The sequence below is a fragment of the Panthera onca genome, chromosome D4, assembly GCF_046562875.1.
Source record: "Panthera onca isolate mPanOnc1 chromosome D4, mPanOnc1 haplotype 2, whole genome shotgun sequence".
NCBI classification, from domain to species: Eukaryota; Metazoa; Chordata; class Mammalia; order Carnivora; family Felidae; genus Panthera; species Panthera onca.
This window is the reverse complement of record NC_138351.1, coordinates 71,925,296-71,951,322: the sequence shown is the minus strand read 5'-3', so window position 1 is coordinate 71,951,322 and position 26,027 is coordinate 71,925,296. Positions and strand designations below refer to the sequence as shown.

Genomic DNA, 26,027 nt, shown 5'->3' with positions numbered 1-26,027 from the left:
GGAAAGGCCACAGAGTAGATCAAATACTCATAAGTAAAAATGCCCTCAAGAAATAGCCATGCAGAAATTGGCACAACCATGTTAAATATCTGCCAACTTTTTGAGAGCCCTGGAAAGTGTGATTGGCTCTATGAAAGAAAAAAAAAAAGGGGGGGGGTGGGAAGAGAGAGAGAGAAGGAGGAAGGAAAGGAAAGAAAGAAAAGGTAAAACAGGAAAAGAAGGAAGGAGGGTGGGAGGAAAGAAAAGAAAGGGAGGGGGGAAAAAGAGAAATGAACTCCTGGAAGCTGTTAACCCATCACTAGGACAGGTATTTGAGGATTTCATTTTCAAGGTGATAAATCTCCCATTGTCAGTGATCTAGATCAACCTCTGGAATGTCCCCAAGGAGGAGAAATAGCCCAAAGGGGACTGGAGTAAGAAATAAAACAGATTTCCCCCCAAAGGTTGTGTGGAATAGTGCCAACTCTCTCTTCTCCCAGAGCAATGCAATTAAGAAAATCCATCTTACCTGCTATGCTAATGGTGGCCGCAGCCTTTGCAGTGCTAAATTTCTCTCCGTGCTTGTTAGTAGCTATGCATGTGAAGAGTCCTGGCTTAGTGATAAGCAGCTGCAGTCTTGAGTCAATCACTCGGTCTTTCACACTTTCCTGAATGGACCCAGAGGAAACCTGGTGGAGTAGAGGGAAAAAAGCAGATAGAATTAGGTCAAGGATTTCCTAATATGATGCGCCAGGTTGACTTGAAAGAGAAAGTATTAAAGTGATGATCAAAAGGCACGGGTAGGTTGCAAAAATAGCCAAAGCCTTTGTAGCTCTTCCCCCATAAAGTAGCGTCTCTCTCCATGCTTTGAATCTAAATTGGCCTTGTACCTATTTTAGAAAATCAAAAACAGACTTGTAAAATTCTTGCGCCCTGTGGCTTACTTTCTTGTTGCTCTTGGAGCCTGTGACCTCCTATGACCAACCCAGAGCTAGCCTGCTTGAGGAAGAGGCACACACGGTCCAGTTATCCCCACTGCCCCAGCTGGGAGCCAAGAACAACCACCACATATACAAGTGAGGCCATTCTAGATCAACTAGCTCCCAGTCCGCATGCCAGTCACAGGAACTAGATCAGCCATGATCACGAAATCCTGGCCCAAATCAGCAAAACCACCCAGTCAACCCACACACTTACGAGCATTATTAAAAGGTTAGCTCCTGTTCTGTCCTCCACAAATGCACAACAGATAGATGGATGGTTGTGAAGAAAAATGGTTATAAAGCCAAGTCTGTTTCTGAGGCATGACTTGCATCCTGTCATACTATTCAAATCATAAAATCAAACGTCCTTGAAGAGTCAGGGTATCAATATTAACCTAATTGGCAGGTTAGTTTATGTGCTTGTTTATTATCATCATTTCAGCTCTGTGGGAAAGACAGCTGCCTAGCACTTTCTTTTTTCTTTTTTAATTTTTTTTTTTAACGTTTATTTATTTTTGAGACAGAGAGAGACAGAACATGAACGGGGGAGGGTCAGAGAGAGGGAGACACAGAATCTGAAACAGGCTCCAGGCTCTGAGCTGTCAGCACAGAGCCCGATGCGGGGCTCGAACTCACGGACCGCGAGATCATGACCCGAGCCGAAGTCGGACGCCCAACCGACTGAGCCACCCAGGCGCCCCTAGCACTTTCTATTAGGTTGCAGAGTTAGAATTTGTGCCCCAGTTTGATCCCAAAGCCTGTGCTTTTAACTGTTATGTTAGAGTGCCTTCCCTAGCACTAGAAGAGAACATATGGAGAGTTATTAGAAAACAAGAATGCCAACCTCAACAAATCACCCATAAACAAAACAAATGCATGACTTAAATGTCACTGTGAAGGTGGTGGCATGTTTTAAAGCGGCGATTCTATTCACTATTTTTTTGAGCACTGTACCATCTTTGCAATAATTATTCGTTAATTGTCACTGTTTGTATGAGGGGAACATGCCAGTTGGAAGGAAATCTGAATGGAATGACAATCAGCCAGTGATTCACCTTGACCTTATGTCAGAGGAGTGGCCTTGAGAGATCTCTCTCTGTCCCTTAGTGGGAAATGAGGCTGGGAATAAGAAACTTGGAGTCAGTTATTTTGCTATTTTGCCTGTTTTCACGGGTAGACCAGCAAGGGGATGGCAAGCCCTGGGGTGAAACCAGCTTTATTCTTTCTGCTGCCAGGTGTCTGGCTAGCCTTGGAACCAAATACCCTCTGTAGCAATTAAGCAGGGAAGTCTGCTCAATTAGCTTCTTTGACTTCTTATTCCTTCTATGCACTACTGTTTCCAACCTTTATGATAAAAATATCATGCGAGCATCCACTTAAGTCAGATCAAGTATTGTGGTAGCTTCCCCAGAAAAGCAGCCTGGACGCTGTGAGAAATTGACGAGGCAGAGAGAAAAATATCTTTAAGAGACATACACTCGGTTGGGAATTCAGATGAAATTCATCATTATCATATTTATCAGCAGTGCAACCTCTTATGGATTTGAGTTTCCAAGTTAAACAGAAAAGACTGAGTAGTTTGAAATGCAATGTTGGGTTCTCCCTGAATTTTAGGAGCAAAGCAACACTGAGAAAAAAACTAAAGACCTCAAGCCTCTATGCTCAGTCAACATGCTTTATGCTATTGAGATGTTTCCTTTATAAAGACAATCCCTTTCCAGTTGATAGAAGTGAAATCTATAGAACAATTGCCTTCTCCCTTTGCAAGCTTAATCCGTCCTTCAAGAACGAGGTGTGCACAATGCCTGGGAGATGACTTGGGAAGGAGTCTTTTCCCCAAGGTTGACAAAACTAGCGTTATTTTCATGTTCACACCTAAGAAAGTCATTCCTAAACTCCTCCTCAAGGTTAATGAAAACATTCTTGGTAGAAAAGAGGATGGGTTTTAAACTGGCTGACCTCTCTTCTCCTGGACTTCATCCGGGTGTTGAAGTAATTCAGCAAGGAGACCAACAAGCTATGAGGCTCATTGCTCGATTATGGCATGGCTCCTAAATGCTTTTCCTCCTGTTTTCAGAGGCCTTGCTTGATTCGGTTTGTGACTCAGGCACAGCAGGCCTTGTTAGTCAGAGAGCGAATTTGTTTTTCTTCCTTCATGGGTCATCCTGACCAACAGTTTCGTATTTTTTGATGACCTAAAAATAAAAACCACCCCTTGCCCTCCATTTCGGTCTTTTTTGCTCCTCAGGTTCAGATTATTACGAGTTTTGACCAAGGTATGTTTCGGCAAAACCAAGTACTTAATTGAGGTGACTATATCTGGGATTTACAGTAAATACGTTATTTTCTGCAAGCCTGTCAGGCATACTGCCCTGAAGTTGCTGGATAAACAGCTCTGCTGTGTATGTGCGGTTCTCTTTCTGAGACAGTGACCTCAAAAAGAGGCAGGCAGACAGGAAACCCTGTCATAAATAGGCACCTTGGTTCACACCTGAGGTGATGTGTGTAAAAGCTTTTTGAAAGTGGCAAAGTAGTATTGACCTGTGGAATATTTTTATGTATCATTAACACATTAATAATGCTGTTTTGAGAGAATCTATTCACAGGTACGAATAGTCTCATCACTTCGTCATGAATTGGCCTTAGCATAGGAAGGCCTCTGGCTTCAATGGCTCTGTCTTACAAACAGTTCCAGCTTGCTGAGAATGCCTCATGGAGCCGTCGGGTATGGCCCAGCAGGGTCCATGTGTAGGGAGTTGGAATAATGTCTGTATGTGCGTCATAGAAAGAGGGCTAGGGGCACCTGGGTGGCTCATTCGGTTGAGTATCCAACTCTTGGTTTCGGCTCAGGTCATGATCTCAGGGATTCATGAGTTCGAGCCCTGCATCAGGCTCCGTGCTGACAGTGCAGAGGCCTGCTTGGGATTCTCTCTCTCCCCCTCTCGCTCCCCCTCCCCTGCGCGCACTCTCTCTCTCTCAAAATAGATAAATCAACATCTGAAAAAAAGAAAAGGGGGTAACAGAATGAGAAAATCTTCCACGTTGTTTCTGATCGACATCACCGTAGTTGCCTCTTTCAATCTGGCTGCTGCCATGTTTCATGTAATGTATTCCAGCTGATACATGTAATTATCTTAATTAACACAGCTAGTAAGATGAGAAGACTCCAAAGCTCAGGTACTTCAAACCAAAAATACTACCTCTTAAAAATACATGTCAAGGTGAGCTGACTGTTAAGAGAATTCAAAAGCACAATCTTCCACATAGATAGTTTGGCTACTTATTTTTTATAAAATTCTTCTAAAAAAATTAAAATGATCCAGCTTTTAAAATCCTTTAAGAACTGTGTTTAATGGAGAAACAAGAGAGACATGTAATTTTTCTACATTTTTTACTTGAATGTGAAAATAATGGAGATATTACCAGTCTAACTTGAAATCAAGTCTGGTTATCGGAATAGAAGTTTGTTTTCTTTAAGAGAAGTGAGCTCTGCTCTATCCGTGTGAAACTACTACTTCCAATGTTGTAAAACAAAAGGAATATTACTACTCGTTCTGAGGTTCATCTGAGACTACAGATTTCCATGAAAAACGAATGACATTTGTGTACAAAGAGAAGAAAAAATAATTCTTGATCACTTCAGAGCATGTGGCTTGCCTTTCTCTTGTTCTTTGGTTTAACCATTCAGGCTTTTAGGTTATTGATGTGTTCACAGAGGCGGGGGGGAAAGGAGTCGTCACATCCGTTAGAGTACTCACTGTTCTCAGGAGTGTGTTAGTGAAGTTAGTTCATGAATTTGGAGTTAGTGAAGAACCACAGTTTAAACTCTGTTTTATTCTGTGCCAATTAGCTCCCAGCTCTGTATTCATCTTTGTTCAGTCCACCCTAGATAATACCAGGGCTGTGGGCTCTTCCTGTTCTCAGTAGAATTTTCTGGTTGCCCCTTGTGCATTAAATGCCTGAGATTGCCTCCATTTCCTGTGATTTGTGTCAGCATGAGCAAGATCGTCTTGGTTTCTGTTTGGACGCGGGTCATATCACCACGAACGAAACTTGGCTATAAGAGCAACCCTGTCTCTGACCATGAGAACCACGGATGTACTTCTGCTTTCTTCCAGAAGAAAGCCACTATTAGTTTGTTTTATTCCTGTTTAAGAATCAGAGGCAATGGGTCTATTTTGCTTCCTGCCTTTTGTGAATCACATCTTGAATCTTGTGAATCACATCTTTCTGTGAATCACATCTTGAATGATTAAGTTGGGGTCTCAGTAGGACCCAAACTAACTCAAACCATCAGACTCTTTTTTTATTACTCATGAACTCCAAGAGAGACTAATCATGTATCTTCCAGTTCTAGACTATTATGAGCCTTTGAAAACACTGAAGGTTTTGTAAAGCATGTGTCTTCCCATTTTCTTTATTCCTGTTTTCATAGAGGAAGACAAATCATTAAAGTCCTATCATCAGTTCCCCAGCTTTCTTAGGACATATTTTTACACTACCTTGAGAGGCTTAAGACAACTACAGTGACTTCCACAGAAGAGCCACAAAACACTGCCAAATAAGATTTGAAATTTCTTTTACTTACTTAATTTAGAGAGTGGCAGCACAAGTTGGGGAGAGGGGGAGAGGGAGAGAGAGAATCTTGAGCAAGCTCCACGCTCACTGTAGAGCCCAATGCAGGGCTCGATCCCACAACCCTGGGATCATGACCTCCTGAAATCAAGAGTTGGATGCTCAACTGATGGAACCACCCAGGCGCCCCAAGATTTGAATTATAGATGACACTTTAATTAGAGAGCTAAAGAAGAACAGGAACCTCAAGTTATTTGATTGTAACTTAACAAAAATGGAGAACTTTAACTCTGATGTCCTATTAGGGATCATTTTCTCCAGCCACCTGACACCTCTATCATTAAAAATATGGGAAAATCTGTGTCTGAGAGGTAAGTAGACTTCCCTACCATTACATTAGCTAAAGAGAGCCATTTCCAATTTAGTCTGCCAACCCCTCACCTATTCTTATTTCTGATACCTCATGTAGAAAGTCTTTAGAGTGACATTAATTCATTTACTATATTTCGAAGAGACAAGTTAAATTGGTTTTAAACACAAATGATGAGAAAAGTGGTTTTGTACAAGCATCAGAAAAGAAAAAACAACTCTTCAGCAAACACAGTAATGAAAACAAAGTAATAAATGAGTTGTAGGCCCTAAAGAGCCTGCTTTTTGCAGGATAACATTATTAGTTCAGGTAGGTTTAGAATTAGTTCAGGTAGGTTTAGTTCAGGTAGGTTTAGAATTAGTTCAGGTAGGCATCTTTTTCCTAGTGAACCACATCCACCGGAATTTCACACATGACATGCTTTGCTTCCCACACACCTCTCTCTCTTCCCTTCTTCCCTCCCCATGTCTAGTGTCCTACTTCTCTTTCCCGTCCTCGCCTTCTTTTCCTCTGTTTCTTTTTTTCTCCTCATGAGAACACTCCTTTGACTTTGAAATGTTGCTGTTAATATTTGGTAATACGACAACATATGCACACTGCAACCAAGATACGAAACAGTTGGAGAGAGACTATCCTGGGGGACGTGAGAAAGGGATATGGTTGAGGCCCCTCTAGATGACTCATCAAGGTTTGAGTTGCTTAGCTGTAGTGAGAGCCATCCTCACCCCACCCAAGGAACTGGTTTGAAAAAGTACCCCATCTTTTTTTAAAAAAAATTTTTTTTAATGTTTATTTATTATTGAGAGACAGAGCATGAGCAGGGAAGGGGCCGAGAGATGGGGAGACACAGAATCTGAAGCAGGCTCCAGGCTTTGAGCCATCAGCACAGGGCTTGATGTGGGGCTCCAGCTCAAGAACTGTGAGACCATGACCTGAGCCGAAGTTGGACGCTTAACTGACTGAGCCACCCAGGCACCGCAAGAACCCCATCTTCTTAAGGCATGAAAGAGGGTCTTCAATAGGACCACCTGAAGGATTGACGTATGTCCCCTGCTGTGTAATAAAGGGTTAACTTATTGGACTCGAGGTGCTCAAACCCTGTACTCAAACCCAGAAAGGACTGGCCTTTGACTTGCTTCTAAGAGATAACCTCTCATCCTTTGGAAAAATTCTGCCTCGTAAGAGTGTCTTTGTATATCTGAGACCATGAGCCATGCCAGATGGTTTATGTTCAAGTGCAAATTATGGTGAATAGTTCTTTTTGTTCAGCAGGGACTCTAGGCTATGTTGTATCAGTTTGACCTTTGGAAGGGCTAGAGACTAGCTAAGGTCAGTCGTGTGAGCCCTCCATGCTTATGTAACTGACCTTCAGGAAAATCCCTAGACCCCAAGGCTGGATGAACTTCCTTGGTACAAGACGCCATACAGGTTGACATCATTGCTGGGAGATTTAGGTGCTCTCCATGGGATTCCACAGGGAGAGAACAACTGATTACCTACTACTGAGTTTAGTCTGTATCCTTTCACTGTAATAAACTATAACCATAAGGATAATGGCTTTTCTGAGTTCTGTGGGTCCTTCTAGTGAATCATCAAACTTGAGGGTGGTCTTGGGGACCCTGACACACCTGCAGTTTGTTGACACAGCCAAGATGTATCTGATAACCACCTGTAAAATCGAAAGGGCAGAGCCGGGCTGCCTAACAATTCCAACAGAAGGAGAAAAGAGGGGGTAGCTCTGTTCAGTGGTCTGGATGCAAGAGTTTGTGGATATAGAGGTTTTATAGAAGATCTGGTTTGGACTCATTTTCAGTCTTCCCCAAAGATCTTATGGGGGCATTGATGGGACCCTGACAGAAAGGCTTCCCATCAACAAACAGATTAGGGGCTAAGAAGGAGATTGCTGCCCTGAGGAAAATGGGTCATGGGGTCATCTTGACTATCCCTTGATTTCTGAAGAATAATGAATGTGTCCATGATGGAAAGAATTGTTTTAAATACTTGTTGGGCACAGTGGTGTAAAGCCAACTTAAAAGAGTGTCATTTAAATTAGAACTTTTCCTCTTCAATTACTGCTCCTCCCTCCTTCCAACCCCAAAGCTGTAGGAGTCTTAAGTAGCAGTTAGGAAGTGGAGGAAGAGCGAATGAATGAGTGTGAGAGAAGAAGCTAACCACAGGACTGTTGTGGAAGGCAGGTAGCATCCATGTGGTAGTCTTAAGAAAGAAAGGAAGGTGGGGCACCTGGTTGGCTCAGTCAGTAGAGGATGTGACTCTTGATCTTGGAGTTGTGAGTTCAGGCCCCACATTGGGTGGAGAGATTACTTAAAAAGGAAATCTTAAAAAAAGGGATGGGGTGGGGGGAGGGAAAGGTCCCATCTGTGAATTGCATTTGGAAGCTTTGGTTATTACTCAGGTTTAGGCACTTAAAATTACTAAATTGGGATGGTATTAGTGATTTAAAATCACCTAAGAGCAACCAGAAAAACCACAGAGCCTGTGTGAGGTAGACAGTAGTGAGAAAAGAACTTGCCCTACTGAAAACACTTGATGGGCAGAGAAAATACTAAATAAGGTTGTATTACATGGAAGTCATGCTTGGCCAACAGTTACAATGGTAATCTCAGCCCACATGTTTACTAACTCTCTGTTTTCCACCTGAATCCCAAAAGGTAAATAAAATCTAAAATTAGGAAAAATCAATCCATAGAAAGGTAGAAGGGTGTCATAATCAAAGGGCCAGAAATTTTCAGCAATTTCTGTAAGATACAAAGAGATGTGACTGGGTTGATAGAAAAATTAATATCAGCTAAGTTGCTGAAATCTAAAAGTTCACTGAGAGGAGAATGGATAAATTTTCCCTGTAGAGTCATGGAAAAATCCAGAGTTCAGATAGCAGGGCTGTAAGTAGGAGCCAACTTTGAGAGAGTCAGTAAAGTAGCAGAAGAGCGTTGCGAGCTATTATGTGTGCATATAGCACTAGGCTGAGACATTTGTCCATCTAAGACTTTCTACAGTAGGCTGAAAAAAATTAAAATCGTGAAAAAATACTTTTAACCAATGTAACAAACTGAGAAGCTTCTATTTTCCCTGACAGTTTTCCAACCCAGAAAAATTTGTTTCCTTTGGATGGCCTTGAAGAGTGAGGAGACAGAAATCAAAAGTCAGGTTCCATAAGGGTAAGAAGTCTAATAAGAGATACAATAAACTAGCATCTCAAAGAACCGGATATCAGGGACATACCAATGTGAACTACAAGCGACCTAGCCTACATGGAATTGAAGACTGTGTTACAATGATCTGGGATGACCAAGGAGCTTCAAACTTTGAACTTAGTTTAGGATGGTCCAAGATAAGTAGTTGCCCCTGGTCTTTAGCAAAAATAAACAAAAATTCTTTCTAGAGAAAAGTACCTTTATCTAGACCTCGTATTAATCCCTGACCTTTCTTCCCCCAAAACAATGAGCCACAGGTAGTCAAAGATAAGTAGGCACACGAGGAAACAAAACACAAGGAACAAGAGTCAGCAGGAAAGCAGATAAGAGAAAGAGACCTAAAATGGCATCCCATCTCACTTGATTAAAAGCCAAAATTGTTTCAATACTCTACATAAAGCGTATATGATCCACAATTCCTAGACACACCCCTTACCTCTTTCTTCGTTTCTCATTCACCTCTCGTCATACTAACTTGTTATTCCTTTGATGTATGGCGTGCACCTTTATCTCAGAAACTTGCCCCAGTTTTCTTCCCATAGTTATCTACTACAGATAACTGTAGTTGTCTTACAGTTATCTCGTCCTTACCTTCTTCAGATCTTAGCTCAAAAGTCTTCATCTTTTTTGAAAAATTTATTCATTTTGAGAGAGAGAAAGAGAGAGAGGGAGAGAGAGAACATGCTTGTATGCGTGTGAATGGGGCAGAGAGAGAGAGAGGGAAAGAGGGAATCCCAAGCAGGCACCATGCTGTCAACACAGAGCCTGATGTCAGCCTTGATCTTATGAACCGTGAGATCATAATGTGAGCTCAAATCAAGAGTTGGATGCTTAAACTGACTGAGCCACTCAGGTGCCCCTGAATTCTCTACATCTTAATGAGGCTTCCTTGACCACTCTGTTGAAAATGGAATCTTTCTCCTAAGGTTGCACTTCTGTCTCATTTTCCTGCTTTATTTTCCTCCATAGTATTTGACACTATCTGCATAGAATATTGGTTTTATTTGTTGTCTTTCCCCATCATAGTGTCAGTTCTTTGAGGGCAGGGAACTTAACCTCTTTTGTTTGCTCCTATATCTATAATGCCCAGAATAGTGCCTGACACCCGGGAGATGCTCAGTAGATATTTGTGGAATGAATAAATTTATGTGTCATATATGTAAAGTGCTTAGAACAGCTCCTGGCACATAGTGATCACTTAATATATGTCAGTTATTATCAGTATGAAAAAATGAATTAAAGATGGTTAAACTGACAGTCATGGGTTCTAATTCTGGATTACTTTTCATCAAAGTACCCTCCAGGAGTGACCTAATTCTTGAGCTGGTGAATTTTGTGAAAATTGTTTTACCTGTGTGGGAAGGAATTGCTACCATTTCTCTTTTACACAAAGGCATAAAGGAAAATTTGATTTTCTACTCTTCCCCATGATACAAGGAAAGAAGCAAACCCGTGGGGTTCAATTTCTAAGGCAGTGACTGTTAGGATGAAAATACTGGAAGGCTTTGAAAAATAGAGGTGCAGGTGGGAACAATGACAGAGATCAGGGTAACTTTACAAATATGTGGCCCATCCTGAGATTCCTCTCAAGTGATCTTCCCCAGACAAGTCCCCATAGCGATGGCACTCACGGCATTTCCATTTTCAATCCAGGTGATGGTGGGGACAGGGATGCCTGTTGCTGTGCAGCGCAGGGTCACAAAGGAGCCAAATGTGACATTGTGGGATTCAGGAGCCCGCAGGATTCTGGCAAAAACTGTTAGGAAAACAGAAGTGATGAGTGACTCTCCTATAGGGAATGCTCAAGCTGGAGTGGTCTTTTAAAAATGCAAATCAAGTCACGTTCTCCCGTGTAGAACCCTTCCGTGTTCCCTCCGTATTACGGATACGCCCTGGCTTCTAAGCCATTTATGCTTTAACCCTACATTTCTCACCACCCATGGATGCTCCGGGCTTATTTCCACCTTAGGAGCTTGTCCATGCTGTCCCTCGGCCGACAGCACTCATCCCCCAGATCTCCATGCGGCAGTTCCCTTGTATCATCCAGTCTCTGAGCGGCATTTCCTCAAAAGGGCCTTCCTCGACCACGCAACATAGAGTGTAACCTTCCCCCATTCACTTTCTCATCATCCTGGTTTACTGTCTTTCCAGACCTTACCACTATCTGAAGTTATATTTCATTTGTCTAATGCCTACCTCCTCCCCGTCCCCCCCATCCCCCAGTAGATTGTGAGTTTTCAGCAACCAGAAACCTAGCCTGTTTGTTCAGTACCCAGAAGAGTGCCTGACCAAAGTAATAGTATTTAATTAAGTAATGAAATGATTAGTGCTTTATATCTTCAACTGTGTCATGGTGGGAGGACAGACAAAATCTGTCAAACTTTTTAGAGAATGCGATGAGCACATCGGGCCCCAAAGAAACATTTTAGGCCAAGTGTGAGCAGGGGAATATGTAATTAATATTCCATTCTGAGACGGAATCCCTCCTGATTAGATAAGAGAAAGTTCCGAGAAGATATGATTTGACAACTGGATGTTTTTGGCAGATTCTAATTTTATTATTTATTTATTTATTTTAATTTTACATGCTTATTTATTTGGGGGGGGGGGAGGGGCAGAGAGAAAGGGAGAGAAAGAGAATCCCAAGCAGGCTCTGCCTGGGCAGTGCAGAGCCCAACGTGGGGCTCAAATTCACGAACCATGAGACCATGACCTGAGCTGAAATCAAGAGTCAGGTGCTTAACCAACTGAGCCACTCAGGCCACCCTTGCAGATTCTAATTTTAGATTTGCAGGTTCAGATTAATTCAACTTCCTATTTTTTGAAATTGAGGACTCTAAGAGATGGAATCTAGAAGAGCATGTTAGAAATACGATGTTGGGCCCAAAAGCCAGAAGAAAGGAAAAGCAAGGAAGCCGCCATCTTCAAGGCATGAGGTGGTTAAAAAAATGCTCCAAATGTTTAAAATACAGCTGAATCTACCCCCAACATCCCCACCCCCCCACCCCAAACAAAACTGAGCCGCTTTTAGTTAAGTCCTGTGGTCTGATTACCAACCTATAAAAAGCCGAGGTTAAGGAACATGTGAAACAACACTATGGGGATGCAATTCGTTCAAATCCAGAATATAGACAGTTCTGCAGAACAAATTATTTAGTTTTCTCAATAAATAAAATGTATCAGGAAGTAAAAAAGAAAGAGGGAACAATCATAGAGTTAAAAAGACTCAAGAGGCATAACCCCAGATGCAATGTGTGGATCTTATTTGGATTCTTAATTCAACAGGTCAGATGTAGAAAGATATTTTGATACATTTGGATAAAAATTACACAGTCCTGGTAGTAAATGGTACTGAGAAATGAGTGCTAATTGGGGATGAGTGGAGTAATGAGCATGGCATTATATCTTTTAAGAAAAAAATCCTTATACTAATGTACGTATTGGTTGATTGAATTAATGTCTGGGATTTGCTTTAAAAGAAACCAGCAGCAATAAAATAGTAATGGAATCAAGGACACAAAAATGGTAGGCTGTTGACCATTGTTCCCCAATGGGTAATGGGAACATGGGAGTTCACTATATTACTGTAACTACTTTTTTGTAAGGTTGAAAATTTTATAATAATATTTTTAAAAAATGCTGTGGAGCCTACCCCACAGCTCCAGAAAACATGTGATGAGATACCCACTTCATCTGCTATTGAAATAACATCAAGTTTTAGAAAACCCCAAAACTGAAGAAAAGTAAGGCTCTGAGAAGGAAGATTTGGCAGAGGCATCTGTCCTAAGAGCCTCGGAAATATCTACAACAGTTTTAGATCAAAATTCAATGGGGGACGATTCTAAATTGAAACAAAACGTGGGACTCTGAAAAATTTCCCGAGCAGGTGATGTTTCCAGCCGAAAAATTCCATAGCAAAATGAGTGACAGTAGCCATCATGGTCCGCAGGGTTGGCCTCAAGTGTGAGTGGCCCTGTGTAGTCTCATAGGGCACCGTGCTAAGAGGGCCCCACGCTTGGTTTGATTTTCTGCTGTCCATGTCTTGAAGTTACTAGTGATTTTTGAATTAAGGGCCCCAGATTATCATTTGCACCTGGCCCACAAATTATGGAGCCCGTCCTAAAATTGCTGCCTTAAAAGAGAGGGTGAAGTCTGTACCTCTATGGGAATCCCAGGAAAGCAAGGCTCCAAGGTGAAATAGGAAATAAAAAGTTGCAGAATGCAAGAGTCCGAAGGAAATGTCAATCAAGACTAAGTGACAGAGGCTGTGCACATTGGAAATTCTCAATTTTTCAAGAAGGCCAGCCAGCTAGGAGGCGATACACATTTCTTCCAAATATACCAGAGTGACACATGGTGACCCATCTGATCACTTGACGGGAGATTTCTCCCAGCTCGGTCTTAGCTCACAGGTTGTGAAGTCTTGACAACTGACACAGACTGGCATCCCAGCAAGGGCGCTCCCAAGTATTCTCTCCTTTTCTAACATTTTCTGCAAACAATAATGGAGACCTAGACTGCACAACATATCTGAATCCACGTTCTTCATTTGGTTGAAATAACTTGTTGGGGTTGGGGCGATACTTGTGTGTCTTACATTTTTTTGAGTGTATGGGTCCCATTGACTCTCAGAATCTGAAAAAAAGGAGGATCCTTGACAGATTGGGAGTGGGATTATTTTAATCCCATAGGTGCTGGAAAAGTGTAGCCAGCAGCCGCTGCAGATAATGCTTTACTCTTGAACCTGAATGAGAGCCTTCTGGCTGAAGAGGAGAATAAGAAATTGGAAAAGAATGAAATCTAGACCCTTCTTTTTGCTTTAATTTATAGAGGCAAGAGTTTTCATTTGGGAACCATAAATTCTTCCTGGAAATGCAGTAATCAGGGAGGGTTTATTTTGTTCTAATTTACAGCTTTTTTTTTTCTTTTGGCTGGTATTATTTGGAATATCACTTGGGCTCATTGCAAAACTTTTAATGATCTATATTGCACAACACAGCTAAGCATAAAGTGACATGGTAAAGAAAATAGAGTCGATGACCATTTGAGAGCTCAAAAGGACCTTGCAGTGAATTTACTTAATATACTGCTCTGTCCCATATCAAAACCTTCTGGGGGGTCCAGTGGGCACAGGATGGTACATAAAGGAGAACTGTTAGCATTTTCAATGACTTCATGAAGGTGTGACTGTGCTGACAAACAACTGGTCTTCTCCTCTAAAAGGACAAATATACCCTTGGCTGACCATGGGTTTCATTGTGTGATTAAAAGAAAAACCTTTTGAAAAAAAAAAAAAAAAACCAAAAAATTTTATTTTTCTGAGTTGGTGTCTCAGGATTTTATAGTATGATAACCCTGCTACACCCAGAGTCTAGACATTTAGATAAGGACTTGAGGTTAAGACGTCCATCCTGAGTTCCCATTTTGCTCTTCCTGGGCACCTTTTATTATTATTTTTTTTAATGTTTTATTTACTTTAGAGAGAGAGACAGAGCATGAGTGAGGCAGGGGCTGAGTGGGGCAGGGGCAGAGAGAGAGGGAGACACACAGAATCCGAAACAGGCTCCAGGCTCTGAGCTGTCAGCACAGAGCCCGGTGTGGGACTCGAACTCACAAACTGAGATCATGACCTGAGCTGAAGTCAGACACTTAACTGACTGAGCCACCCAGGTGCCCCCTGGGCACCTTTTAAAGTAACCACTTAAAGTGAAGCTGAGAAAAGTTAGTGACCTCTGCCCCAATCACCTTATAAGTATAGGTGCTTGGTACCCTGCTCTCTGTCTTCTCTGTGACCTGGGTCAGAGATCTGCCCTTCCCTAGGCTCAGGGCATGCTCCTCAGACCCATGCTTCTGGGATTTGTAAATAATAAAGCTCGTGATTCTGCTTCCTTTGTGTGGATGTGTTGAAACTATGCCTTTGATCAAAATGATCCCATGGGTTTCACTTCCTCAAAGTGGGAGCCGGGATGCTGAAGGAGCTACTTGCCAACCCCATGTGGGTGGCTTGTGCCCCCTCGTTTGTCAGGTCACGATCTACCGGCTTCTCAACACACATTAAGTCTAGTGCGGTAGGAGGGAAAAAAAAAAGGCCAGGAATTAAAGGGAAGCTGTTCTCTTCTACATGCCTACATTCTTGCCAAAAGATAAAACAGGACCTTGCCCCCTTTTTTTCATTATTGAAAGATGGCTTTCACCGTTCTTGCCAGTTTCCTTCCCCCAAAGAAGGTCACAGATGTCTCCTTATCAAAATGTGTCTCAATACATCTCCTTACCCTTGTTTGTGTTTCTTCGTGGCACTTACCACTGTGTCATAACTATCGATTTGTTTGTTTGTTAGTTGGCTGCCTCTTCCTCTGGAATGTAAGCATCACAAGGCCAGAGCTTGCTTTGCTCAGTAATACAGGCTGGTTGATAGACAGCCCTGTGTGGCACATGGTAGGCATTCGATAAATATTTGGTGAATGAGTGAATGAATAAGTGAATGAATGACTCTTCTGATTGGTGAGACTGGAGAAAAAGACTTGTCTGTGTTAGGAGTATCTCAGTCCTCTTGGGGCCATCATTCTCCCAGCTACTCTAAACAAGAAGGGTATGGGGTTAATGTGCAGTGAGGGTCCCGGGTCAGGGCTTCTCCATCCTATAATATTAAAGAGTGGGGAGGGGTTGAGGAGGATGAGGAAACAAGTTATGTTAGTCGAATTCTTGGATGAAAAACTAGAAAGTTTTATTTTTTGATTCAGCTTTATCAGCCGTAAAACTGATATTTTTATACCCATCTGTGTTTGTTACCAGTTCCAAGCATAAGAGGTGGAGGAGGGATGAAAGAAATTCCATCATATTTATCAGACATTGGAAACAGTAAATCCAGTTGTAATTAAAAACAAATGCCAGCCTAACCTCCATGGATAATAATACACTGGTAATAATAAAATTAAATGTAATCCAATAATAAACTCCCATTATCTTAGTGATAGCCCCAAACCAAAAATGCATTCTAGGTCATCAATTTTAAAAGTAATGTGATATGTTTCATATCAAGTAAAATGTCCATTGTATATCTCTAACTTGCGTTTTTTTGTTTTTTTTTTTTTTGCATGCAAGACTATGTTAAAATGTTTTTGTTACATAAACAGACTACTTAATAGAAGGGGTATAACATTACTTAGTAATTTGGAAAATGTTTGCAACTGTTTTGATATGGATTTTTAACATGATGCAACTCTTCTTTCTGTAAATAGTCATATGCATCATTCTCCAATTCACTGTAAGCTCTATCACACTTGCTTTCCTGTGGCAAACGCATTATTGTTCACCTGCATCATGGGAAATACACACGGGCAATCTATTTATCCCTGTGTTTTCTCTCATGGGATTTATTCATGAGTTTTGGGCTTTGATTTCTCTTGGGTAAGTTTACAGCGCTAACTGCAGGTTGAGAATCCTATATTCAAAATTGGGCTGAGGCAGCCACTGATTCCAAAGTCCTTTATATCATAACTATATTATATTCTCATCCATACCTCCTTTCTCCCTTCCCCCCTTTCCAATTTCTAAAGCACTTTCAGAAACATAATAAATGTTATTACTGATTGTCATTTTAAGGGGTGATTTGAATTAGTAATAAGGAGATAGAGCTATTATTCAGTCTGAAATTGCACACTGGTGCAATGGAAGGCCTAGGGCAGGGGACCCAAATTAAGTCCTGAAATTAATGACCAGTTCGGCTTGAGATGAATTACTGCTTTTGTCTTGTTAAGGGAGTATGACCAGAGGAATACTTAGGTCCCTTATAAATTCTGTTTCAGAGCAATTATCTCAAAAGGACACAATGAACTCACATGGATTTTATTTTCTCTCATTTTTTTCCTTTATTTATTTTGTTCTGGTGTCCTTTAAAGAGATTTTTTTTTTTCAGGTTACTGGGTTCTAACCAGCAACGTCTGATGGAGGGAGATTGAAAGCAAGCAAAAACAAAAATTAAAATCACACAGGAGCTGGTGAAATGGTTTTATCTAAATTTAGTTGTAAGAAGCCTGATGTTTAGAAGTAGAAAGGGGGTGCTGTTTCAAATAATACTAGCCTAAGGTTTATTCCTAAAGCCGAAACTGTATTGCATGAGAACTTGTGAATCTGATCCAGAAAATATAAAGCACAAAGTTTGAATCTTCATGAGGGTAGAAGGTGCTTTCTTGGAAGAAGAACTGTTATTCTACAGTAGGGTTTTTCCCCAAACAGATTTGATTTCCCACTACTTTCTTGTAAACGTAATTCCACTAAATATAGGTATATGTCTGTGTGCCATTAAAACTAATTTAAATTTGATTGATTTGATTTGGTTTGGAGCAGTTGCATAATACTTGTCCCCTTGAAGTAATAACAATAAAAACCTAAGCTGGCATCTTGACATTTTTATATCTCTCCAAAAATTGTAACACCCTCCCTCCCCCCCACGTACTCCCCTGAGAAGCTTTTTCCTTTTCCAATCTGTGTGAGATTTCTATTCTCATGCTGATTTATGCCATTTTGTTTGCATTTTCAGAGTTGACTTAATAAAAAGTAAATGGTCGATAAATACATTATAAAATAAAGCATCGCATCTCATAATACTCTGTTAAATGCTGACAGTATTCCCCATACATCATTTTATTTCCTAAAAAAAATAACGGCACTTAGACTTGTTTATAAGGTCGGCAAAAATAAACAATTGAATAGAACCGTACATTGGAAAAGAAGCAGTGCAGAAAGAAAAAAAATACCTTTAGTATCTTGTTCAGGTTCACTTTCTTCTATTAATAGAAACGAGACAAACACACACAATAAACACACAAACAAAAACAACACATCATGAAAAGGGAAAATCTTTGAGCACAGAAATATCAGTTGTGCAACAAGATTAATTAGAATCTGCTTGTTTCTTATTTCAGTAAGAAACATGCAATCAAGGGAAACTGCTGACCTTTACAAGCAAACTATTAAAGGACATAAAATTTCAAATTGCTACTTTTAGTCGGGCAGTACTACACAGAAAATAAACTCCAGCATACCCAACAACATAGCTCATTCATGCATTTTTGTTTTAATGTTGACAATTACCCTTTCTTTCAAGGCAACAGACTGCCTACTATTCTGATAAATTGTGTTTTCCCTTTGTTAGCATGGCTTCTCCTTTTACAAGGTCCTGCTGTGAAGGCAGTGAGGTTGACTCTGGGATCTCAACTATCATTTCTATGGCAATAGACTCATGTTGTGGTAAACAGAGGATTAGGGGGTTTCTGCAGAAGAGAGTCTACCACCAGCGGAGATTGTCTCCTACCAACTCCAGGAGGCTGCTCAGCGAGCAGAGAGGAGCAAACCATTATCTTGCGTAGGAAACTACCAGTGGAGCAAGCGACAAAGAAAAATGTAAAAATGTCTACATCCGTATGCAGAATTGAGAATTTATAATGGTTTTAAATCCTAGAAGAGAAGACAACCAAATTAATTGTTCCAAAATGTTTAACATAATACTGTATCAGGTGCAGATCTCATATGGAGCTTTCATTTTTCTTTCCTGAGAAGTTTGTGTCAATTTAGACCTTTTGAATTAGCGACAAGCCAATTGCAACATTTGTTCAGAAGTATAAAATAGCAATACTTAATGATAAGATCTTGATAATACATTTGCGTAGTTCTTCACAAGTTATGGATATTTTCATGTACATTATACATTATCCCCTGTACCCAGATCATATCCCTGTGATTAAACCTAATTGATTCAATAGGATTCAATTAAACCTAATTCAGCCCATTTTCCAGACCAGGAATCTGAGACTCAGGGCTTTGCTGCAGGTACAGAGCCAGAAATGCCACTTCAGTTTTCAAACCTCAAGTTCTGTGTTCTGACATAGCATCATCATAAGAAGCCCTCGTTTTTTTGCACTTAATACCCAGTCCTAAATTTAAATGAACTTTTAATTTCCTATTTCAATTTTACCCTGACTGAACATTCCCTGTCTCCACCACCCAGGCCAGTGACACATTCCCGTTTTATTTTTTCAAAGTCTACTTGAAAGTTGTAAATTGAGGAACGTCGGGTTGAGTGTCTGACTTCGGCTCAGGTCATGATCTCATGGTTTGTGAGTTTGAGCCCGCATCGGGCACACACACACACACACGCACACACACACACACAAAAGTTGTGAATTTAATACATTTATGGTTAAAAGGACAGTTAGAAGTTTTCTGTCAGATGGACCTAAACAAAGAAAATCGTTTTTTACAACACCCCCAACAGTGCCTGGTTTTAGACACCAGTTTTTTCATACTGAAAACTGGTCATATGGACCCTTGGAACAGCAGTGACCCCCTGTTTCTAACATAGATGTTAATCAGGAAAAATCAGTGAAGGTCCATGCTTGGGCCAGATTAGACCTGACAAATTGTGTCTGAATGCCTTTGGGCTAGGCGTGTTTTCCTAGTTTCTCAACACAATTGTGCTTATTTCTAAATCTCGTGGTTTTTTTTGTTTTTTTTTTTTCCCCACCAGCCGAGTAACTATGAGTGGCTGAAATGGGCATGCACTCCTATGGGAATATTAAGTGTCTTCATTCCCTGGCTGCTATTATCTCCAAAATGTTTTCCACCAAAGTTCAAAGGCCTCAGTAAAATTTGAGAATCTTATTCCCTTTTTTTTTTTTTTTTTTTCCCTCTCTTACACTACTCTTTTTCGGGTCCTGGAGCAAGTGCAGGTAAATTCTGAGTCTCTTTCAGTTTTGCTCCAGTGGTCTTTTACTGGACCGTTCTTCAGCATAGACCGTGAGGACTGTGCTGATTTCCCTGTGTGATCTTTCACTGTGTAGTTGTCGTCACTGCTTTCATCTTGCTTGATTGGTTTGGAATTGGGAGCAGTGTGACGTTTCGAAAGAATGTTCCCATTTCTTCCACTGTGGATCTACAGAACCGATTCAGGAGATGAAAGATTGTCTGAGATCTGCTGTTTTCCTAGGAGCTGGCTTAGCAGTTCTACCGGAAATTACATGTTCATAGAGAGACTGTCAAAGTTTCTTTCTGTGGGCAAGAGCAGATATGCAGCTCTGTATGTATATATTTATATATGCTGATATATTCATATACACTTGCACCGTATTCACACACGTACACACACAATTGAGATTACTTTAAATTAGAGAAAATAATGCAAGGATAATCTGCAAAACCTATCTAAGCTTGAGTACACTCATTCAGTATATGAGATTGTTGGTCATTTCAAGGTCAGACTGTAGTCCTAGTTTTTTCATGTGTCTTGCTTGCTTAGCCTATGATCCCTCTTGACCTTGGAACTTACTGTTTTGCCACCTATCAATTTGTAAATATTTGGCTTCATGGTCTTTATTCTCATTTAACTGCTTTATATGTAATGCATCAGCCTTGTCTTCCAGACTGATGTGTAATCAACCTCCTTTCCAGGGCGGAGGCAGGGAGTGGCACAGAATACTTTTGTTGTTTTCTTTTCTCCCTAAAGTTTAGCAGTGTCTTGTAGAAAAAAGAGCATACTTAAAAAGGGACCTGGGCAGTGATTCATTTCCCTTCTCTGCTTTTTGGGACTTGTTCAATAAGACATTTAGAATAAAGAATCACAGCGGTGCCTGGGTGGCTCAGTTGTTTAAGTGACCAACTTCGGCTCAGGTCATGAACATGTACTCTGTGAGTTTGAGCCCTGCGTTGGACTCTGTGCTTGACAGCTCAGAGCCTGGAGCCTGCTTTAGATTCTGTGTCTCCCTCTCTCTGCCCCTCCCCCACTCATCTTTTGTCTCTCAAAGAATAAATAAACATTAAAAAAAATTTAGAACAGAGAACCGTGGACTTCTCTTAAATTGGACTAATCTGAAATATAAACAACATCCAAGTTAAATAGTATATCCTTCATTTTTTTGAATACTTTGAATTATGGGCAACTCAGTATACCATAGCAACCCATTTAAAATACTCTGTTAAAATGAACATACATATATATATATATATATATATACACACACACACACATACACATTTATATATTCTAAATCAAACCAAAATCAGTCTCTTTAAGATTACCACGCACAAGATTTAGTTTCTACTTCTATCCACTGGACTAAAAAGAAAAAATCCTTCAAATATTTTCATTTTTCCAAGCTTGCTAACCCCAGTTCCCTATGTTGATTGCTCACTTTTGAACTTTCTTATCGTACCTTCTTTTTTAAAAAAAATTTTTAATGTTTATTTTTGACAGAGAGAGACAGAGACAGAGGGAGACACAGAATCTGAAGCAGGCTTCAGGCTCTGAGCTGTCAGCACAGAACCTGATGCGGGCCTTGAACTCACAGACCGTGAGACCATGACCTGAGCTGAAGTTGGACGCTCAACCGACTGAGCCACCCAGGCGCCCCTCTTTTTTTTAAATTTTTTTTAATGTTTATTTAAAAAAAATTTTTTTTTTAACGTTTATTTTTGAGACAGAGAGAGACAGAGCATGAACAGGGGAGGGGCAGAGAGAGAGGGAGACACAGAATGGGAAGCAGGCTCCAGGCTCTGAGCCATCAGCCCAGAGCCCGACGCGGGGCTCAAACCCACGGACCGCGAGATTGTGACCTGAGCTGAAGTCGGACGCTTAACCAACTGAGCCACCCAGGCGCCCCAAATGTTTGTTTATTTTTGACAGAGAGAGAGCATGAGCGGGGGAGGTTATCGTACCTTCTTAATTTACCTGTTTGTGGTCCCCAGACAGAAACTAACACACACTTAGAGAGTCCCACAAATTCAAAGAATAGTAGGACTCTTTGTAATATTCTACTTCTATGACTATAAATTTGCTTGAGTTTTTATTTGCATTTATGTAAAAACACAGCTAGGTCATATCCCATTGCAAATCGTGAATATCCAACACCAAGAAATGTTTTTCCTACGTGATTCACTGTATTAGTTGATAGGAGAAGAAATTTGGAGGGGAAATGTATTGTTATATAGGAGGAAGGAAAGCCATCAAGATTCCCTTGCATAAATGAACACATTTAGTATGATGATGTAGGTCACCAAGATCTTGTGGAAGAAAGAAATGGACCAGAAGAAAAAACAGGCAGTACTTTGGGATGGCTCCCATTCTTCAGACTACAAGAGTGAGGAGAGCCAAGATCATAGGATTTTGGTCACCTAGAGCTGAAGTCTCAATGGAAGCTACAATAGCACATTCTTTGCTCTTTGTAGAATGACATTGGTTATCATTTTCTTCATCGGCAATACCTTAAAGACATCTCTGACCATCTGGTAATGTCAGGACACCATTTTAGGGCTTTTTCATTTTTGAATGAAATGATTTGCACAAAGCAGTTAATATAGCAACTAACACACAGCTGGAAAGTACCGGAAGCTCATTTTGAAGCGGGGTCTTCTAGCTTGCTCTTTTATTTATTTATTTTTTCAGAGCTATTTCCATCTCTATGGTATCTTCCTGGCTGATGAAAGCTGTTTCTCCAACTGCCTTAGAAGAAAAAGCGCTTATTTCATTTTTAAATTTCAATCTGCCTTAACGAGCTATGTTCCAGATACTTACTGCGTTGAGTACCCTTTGTGTTGGTATTAAAAGCATGTGCTGAAATCTATTCCTCGCTGAGAAGAGAGGAATCATTCTGTAGAAGGAGAAATCCATTCTCCAGACCTTATTAAGACATGGATGCTAATCCATACTAGATTATGGAGTCCGTTCTTAAATCGGCTCTGTTCGTCTCCTAGTCTAGCATCATATTTCAAGAACTGTTGTGTTGGAGATGCCTGGTAGAAGACAAGTACCACAAACAGCAAAAAAGGGGGTATTTTAGTTGTTTTCTTTTTTATTTAAAATTGGCCCAGAGGATTGTTGAAAAGTAATCCTGTTAAGGCTCTGTGGTACTCTGTTTCTGAATAGAGTCTTCTTTTGGTTTCCAATCATTCAAAGAACATGTGACAATAATAACAATAAACCTAAGTAAATACCTGTTTTCCTTTTCTGACTTCTTGGTAGCTAAAGCAAAGAAACCCGACCCTGGTGTGCTGCCGCTGTTTACATTTCTGTCTCCTTTGAAGCACAGCATGCATGAGGGTTATCCACTGTGGCTCCGTCTCCGGAGGAGTCCGAAGGCACGCTCCTTTAGAAAACATACACAGCGCCCTCACAAACAGCCTTCCTTTGCATCTTCAAAGTAAGGCTGGCCTGGCTCTGTGACATCATGATTCTCTAAAGTGGCTTGGGCTGGGAACATTTCTGTGGCCTTTGAGATAATAACATTTTCCAAGCTTGTAAATATGGATGGTGAATAATGAGTCTGAGCAACGAGTGTTTATCAAAGTCAATCAGATAAGAGCCACACGAAATTAACTTGTTTTTGCTTCAGTCCTAGATGCAGATAGGGCAACTATTAAGGACACTTTTGTTAAAATGGTTCTGAAAATATATTAGAAGTTTAGCCATAAGCCAATGAAAAATTGGACGTCTGTCGTGATTCATGTTTTTCATTCTTTGAGAAAGTGTATATTCTGGTTTTAATGGGAGGAGATGCTAAGCTACTTAATTACCAGGACAGAAGCCTTTCTTGGTATACCCTTTTAAAAGGTTTTAATTCTAGGGGTGCCTGGGTGGCTCAGTTGGTTAGGCGTCTGACTTCGGCTCAGGTCATGATCTCATGGTCATCTCATCTCATGGGTTCAAGCCTGGTGTTGGGCTCTGTGCTGACAGCTCTGAACTCAGAGCCTGGAGCCTGCCTTGGGGTTCTGTGTCTCCCTCTCTCTCTCTCTCTGCCCCTCCCCCACTTGCATTTTCTCTCTCTCTCTCTCAAAAATAAATAAAAACAATAAAAACATTTTAATGCTTTTAATTCTGAAATGATTTTAGATTTACAGAAGAGGTGCAAAGATAATATAGAGGGTTTCCAGGAACCTTTCACCCAACTTCCCCTAATGTTAACATCTTATGTAACCATGATACATTTATCAAAATCTTAGAGTACTTTTAAATAACATTTTGGACCTAATCTCATGAAAAGGAAGATACTTGAGCTCTGACAGCAATAAAAGAAGGTAAAGTATATTAAGAACAAGAATTTTTTAATTTTGAAATTATTATTTTAGCTCACCAGAAATTTTAGCTGAGAAAAGAAACAGAAGGCATAACCTTAAGCGTAAGTGACACCGTATTATCCTCGTTGTCTAAAGTGGCTTGGGGACGTTTCTGTGGCCTTGGGGTTGGAGTTCCAGATGCCCAAATAGGACCACAGACCTCCAAACTGTAGGTCCCCAGGCTAGCAAGATAACCTTTGAAAACCATGTCTAAGAAAAGATACCAGGGGTTATAATCTCAGTGTTAGTCTGTGAATCAAATTGTAGCCAGTTCTTGTTCTTATGGCATCCCAATAGATACTCTCTCATACTCCCTAGTCTGGCTTTTACTTCCTGACTCAGTGGCAGCCTGTTCTCTCATGAAAAGCCTGCATCCCACGTACCCCCTCACTGTGATATATGATGTGTACCGTGAGCTGCTGTTCACTGATCAAAGCCTTGTTGGACCTCCCCTCTCTGAGGTTCCCTGACCTCCGACCATCTCCCTGTCCTGTGTATGCATCCTGCACAAACTTCTATCGTTGCAAATAATTAAACTTTCATTATTGTAATTACTTGCTTGTCCGCGCATTTTCCTCACCGAATTTGAAAACTTTTCAAGAAATAAGCATGTCTTTATCTCCATTTCCTTAGGAATAGCCTCATTCCATGAAATATAATAGGCACTCAACAAATGAATACATATGAAGCTCATTTTAAGTCTTACCCTCCTAATTATGGATAAGCTAACTTCTTCCTTAAATTTTCACGCTTCGTCTGGAATAAGGACATTCCAAGTAGAAATCCTCAAGTTAATGTTTCTCAGTGTGTGGGTTGTAGACTACCCTGGTGAGGATCATTTGGGAAATGGTTAAAAGACCATAACACAGACTTATCAGATCTGAATCTCTGGGGAATGCACCCTAGAGCTATTCTTTTTAATAAGATTTTCAGATGCTTTTGATGTGCACTGAAGTTTGAGAACCCCTACCTTGGAGGAGGAGTTTCATTAATCCATCAACGAGGGTTTTTTCCATCCCTTTCCAACCGTAGAGGTTTTGAAGTGAATATGATCAATCATATGACAGTGAATTAAATGAAATAACACCCCATTACTATCAGGGAAGAGGAGACTTCTGGTTGGTTTAGTGTAATGGATACTATGACTTAGCTCCAAGTTGGATTCTGAGATACATGCCAGATAGGACAAAAGAACAAAGTAAAAATAAAGTACAGCATTCTCACTACAAGAAGGGAAACAAAAGGCCAGTTTCTCAGGAGAGACCATTTCCCCCCCCCCATGTGCTAAATTTTTAAAGCAATTTCTCACTTAGGATTTACCTTGAAGCAGTGAGTGATGGAATGATCGATATTTTCAACAAGATTTTTTGGCAAACAGCTATTTCTGTAGTGAGTAAAATAGGCAGTAGCTCAAGATGCACGCTAAGGTTGCTTTGACTTTCCTGTTGTGTAGACTATGTTTTTTGTACAGGTTGACTGTAACCAGCCCCTTTCCAGTTTGCCAGTAAGGGCGTGTCTTCACACAGCTTCTTAGAGAAGCTTTCTCCTATCACTTGTCACAGTGGGGCCAAACCAAAGTTATAATCTCTAACAAGTACCAAGCATGCAGGTATAAAGCATTGCTGATTGAGGGTAGATTTATGTTCTTTGGAAACAAGAGGAGCAGTTGGTAATGTTGACATTCTATTTGTGAAATAGGAGAAGGCTAACCAGTAATATTCTCTGGGTAGAATGTAAACCACGTAAACAACAGGCAACAATACCAACAACAGCCAATATTTATCAAAGAGTTACCATGCAGACACG

At 40.6% G+C, this 26,027-nt stretch overlaps 1 protein-coding gene and 1 long non-coding RNA gene across 3 annotated transcripts in view; one reads left to right on the top strand and one right to left on the bottom strand.

Moving 5' to 3' along the window:
- The window catches only part of LOC132663084 (uncharacterized), a 129,348-nt gene that overhangs the window by 31,258 nt on the left and 72,063 nt on the right, over positions 1 to 26,027 (top strand). The window lies entirely within an intron of this gene.
- The window catches only part of MUSK (muscle associated receptor tyrosine kinase), a 92,528-nt gene that overhangs the window by 32,814 nt on the left and 33,687 nt on the right, over positions 1 to 26,027 (bottom strand). The window contains exons 6-8 of the mRNA XM_078436597.2: positions 17,876 to 17,905; positions 10,751 to 10,875; positions 509 to 668 (exon numbers count right to left, since the gene is read on the bottom strand). Of these exons, the coding sequence (XP_078292723.1) occupies positions 509 to 668; positions 10,751 to 10,875; positions 17,876 to 17,905 (315 nt within the window). The remainder of the gene's footprint in view (positions 1 to 508; positions 669 to 10,750; positions 10,876 to 17,875; positions 17,906 to 26,027) is intronic.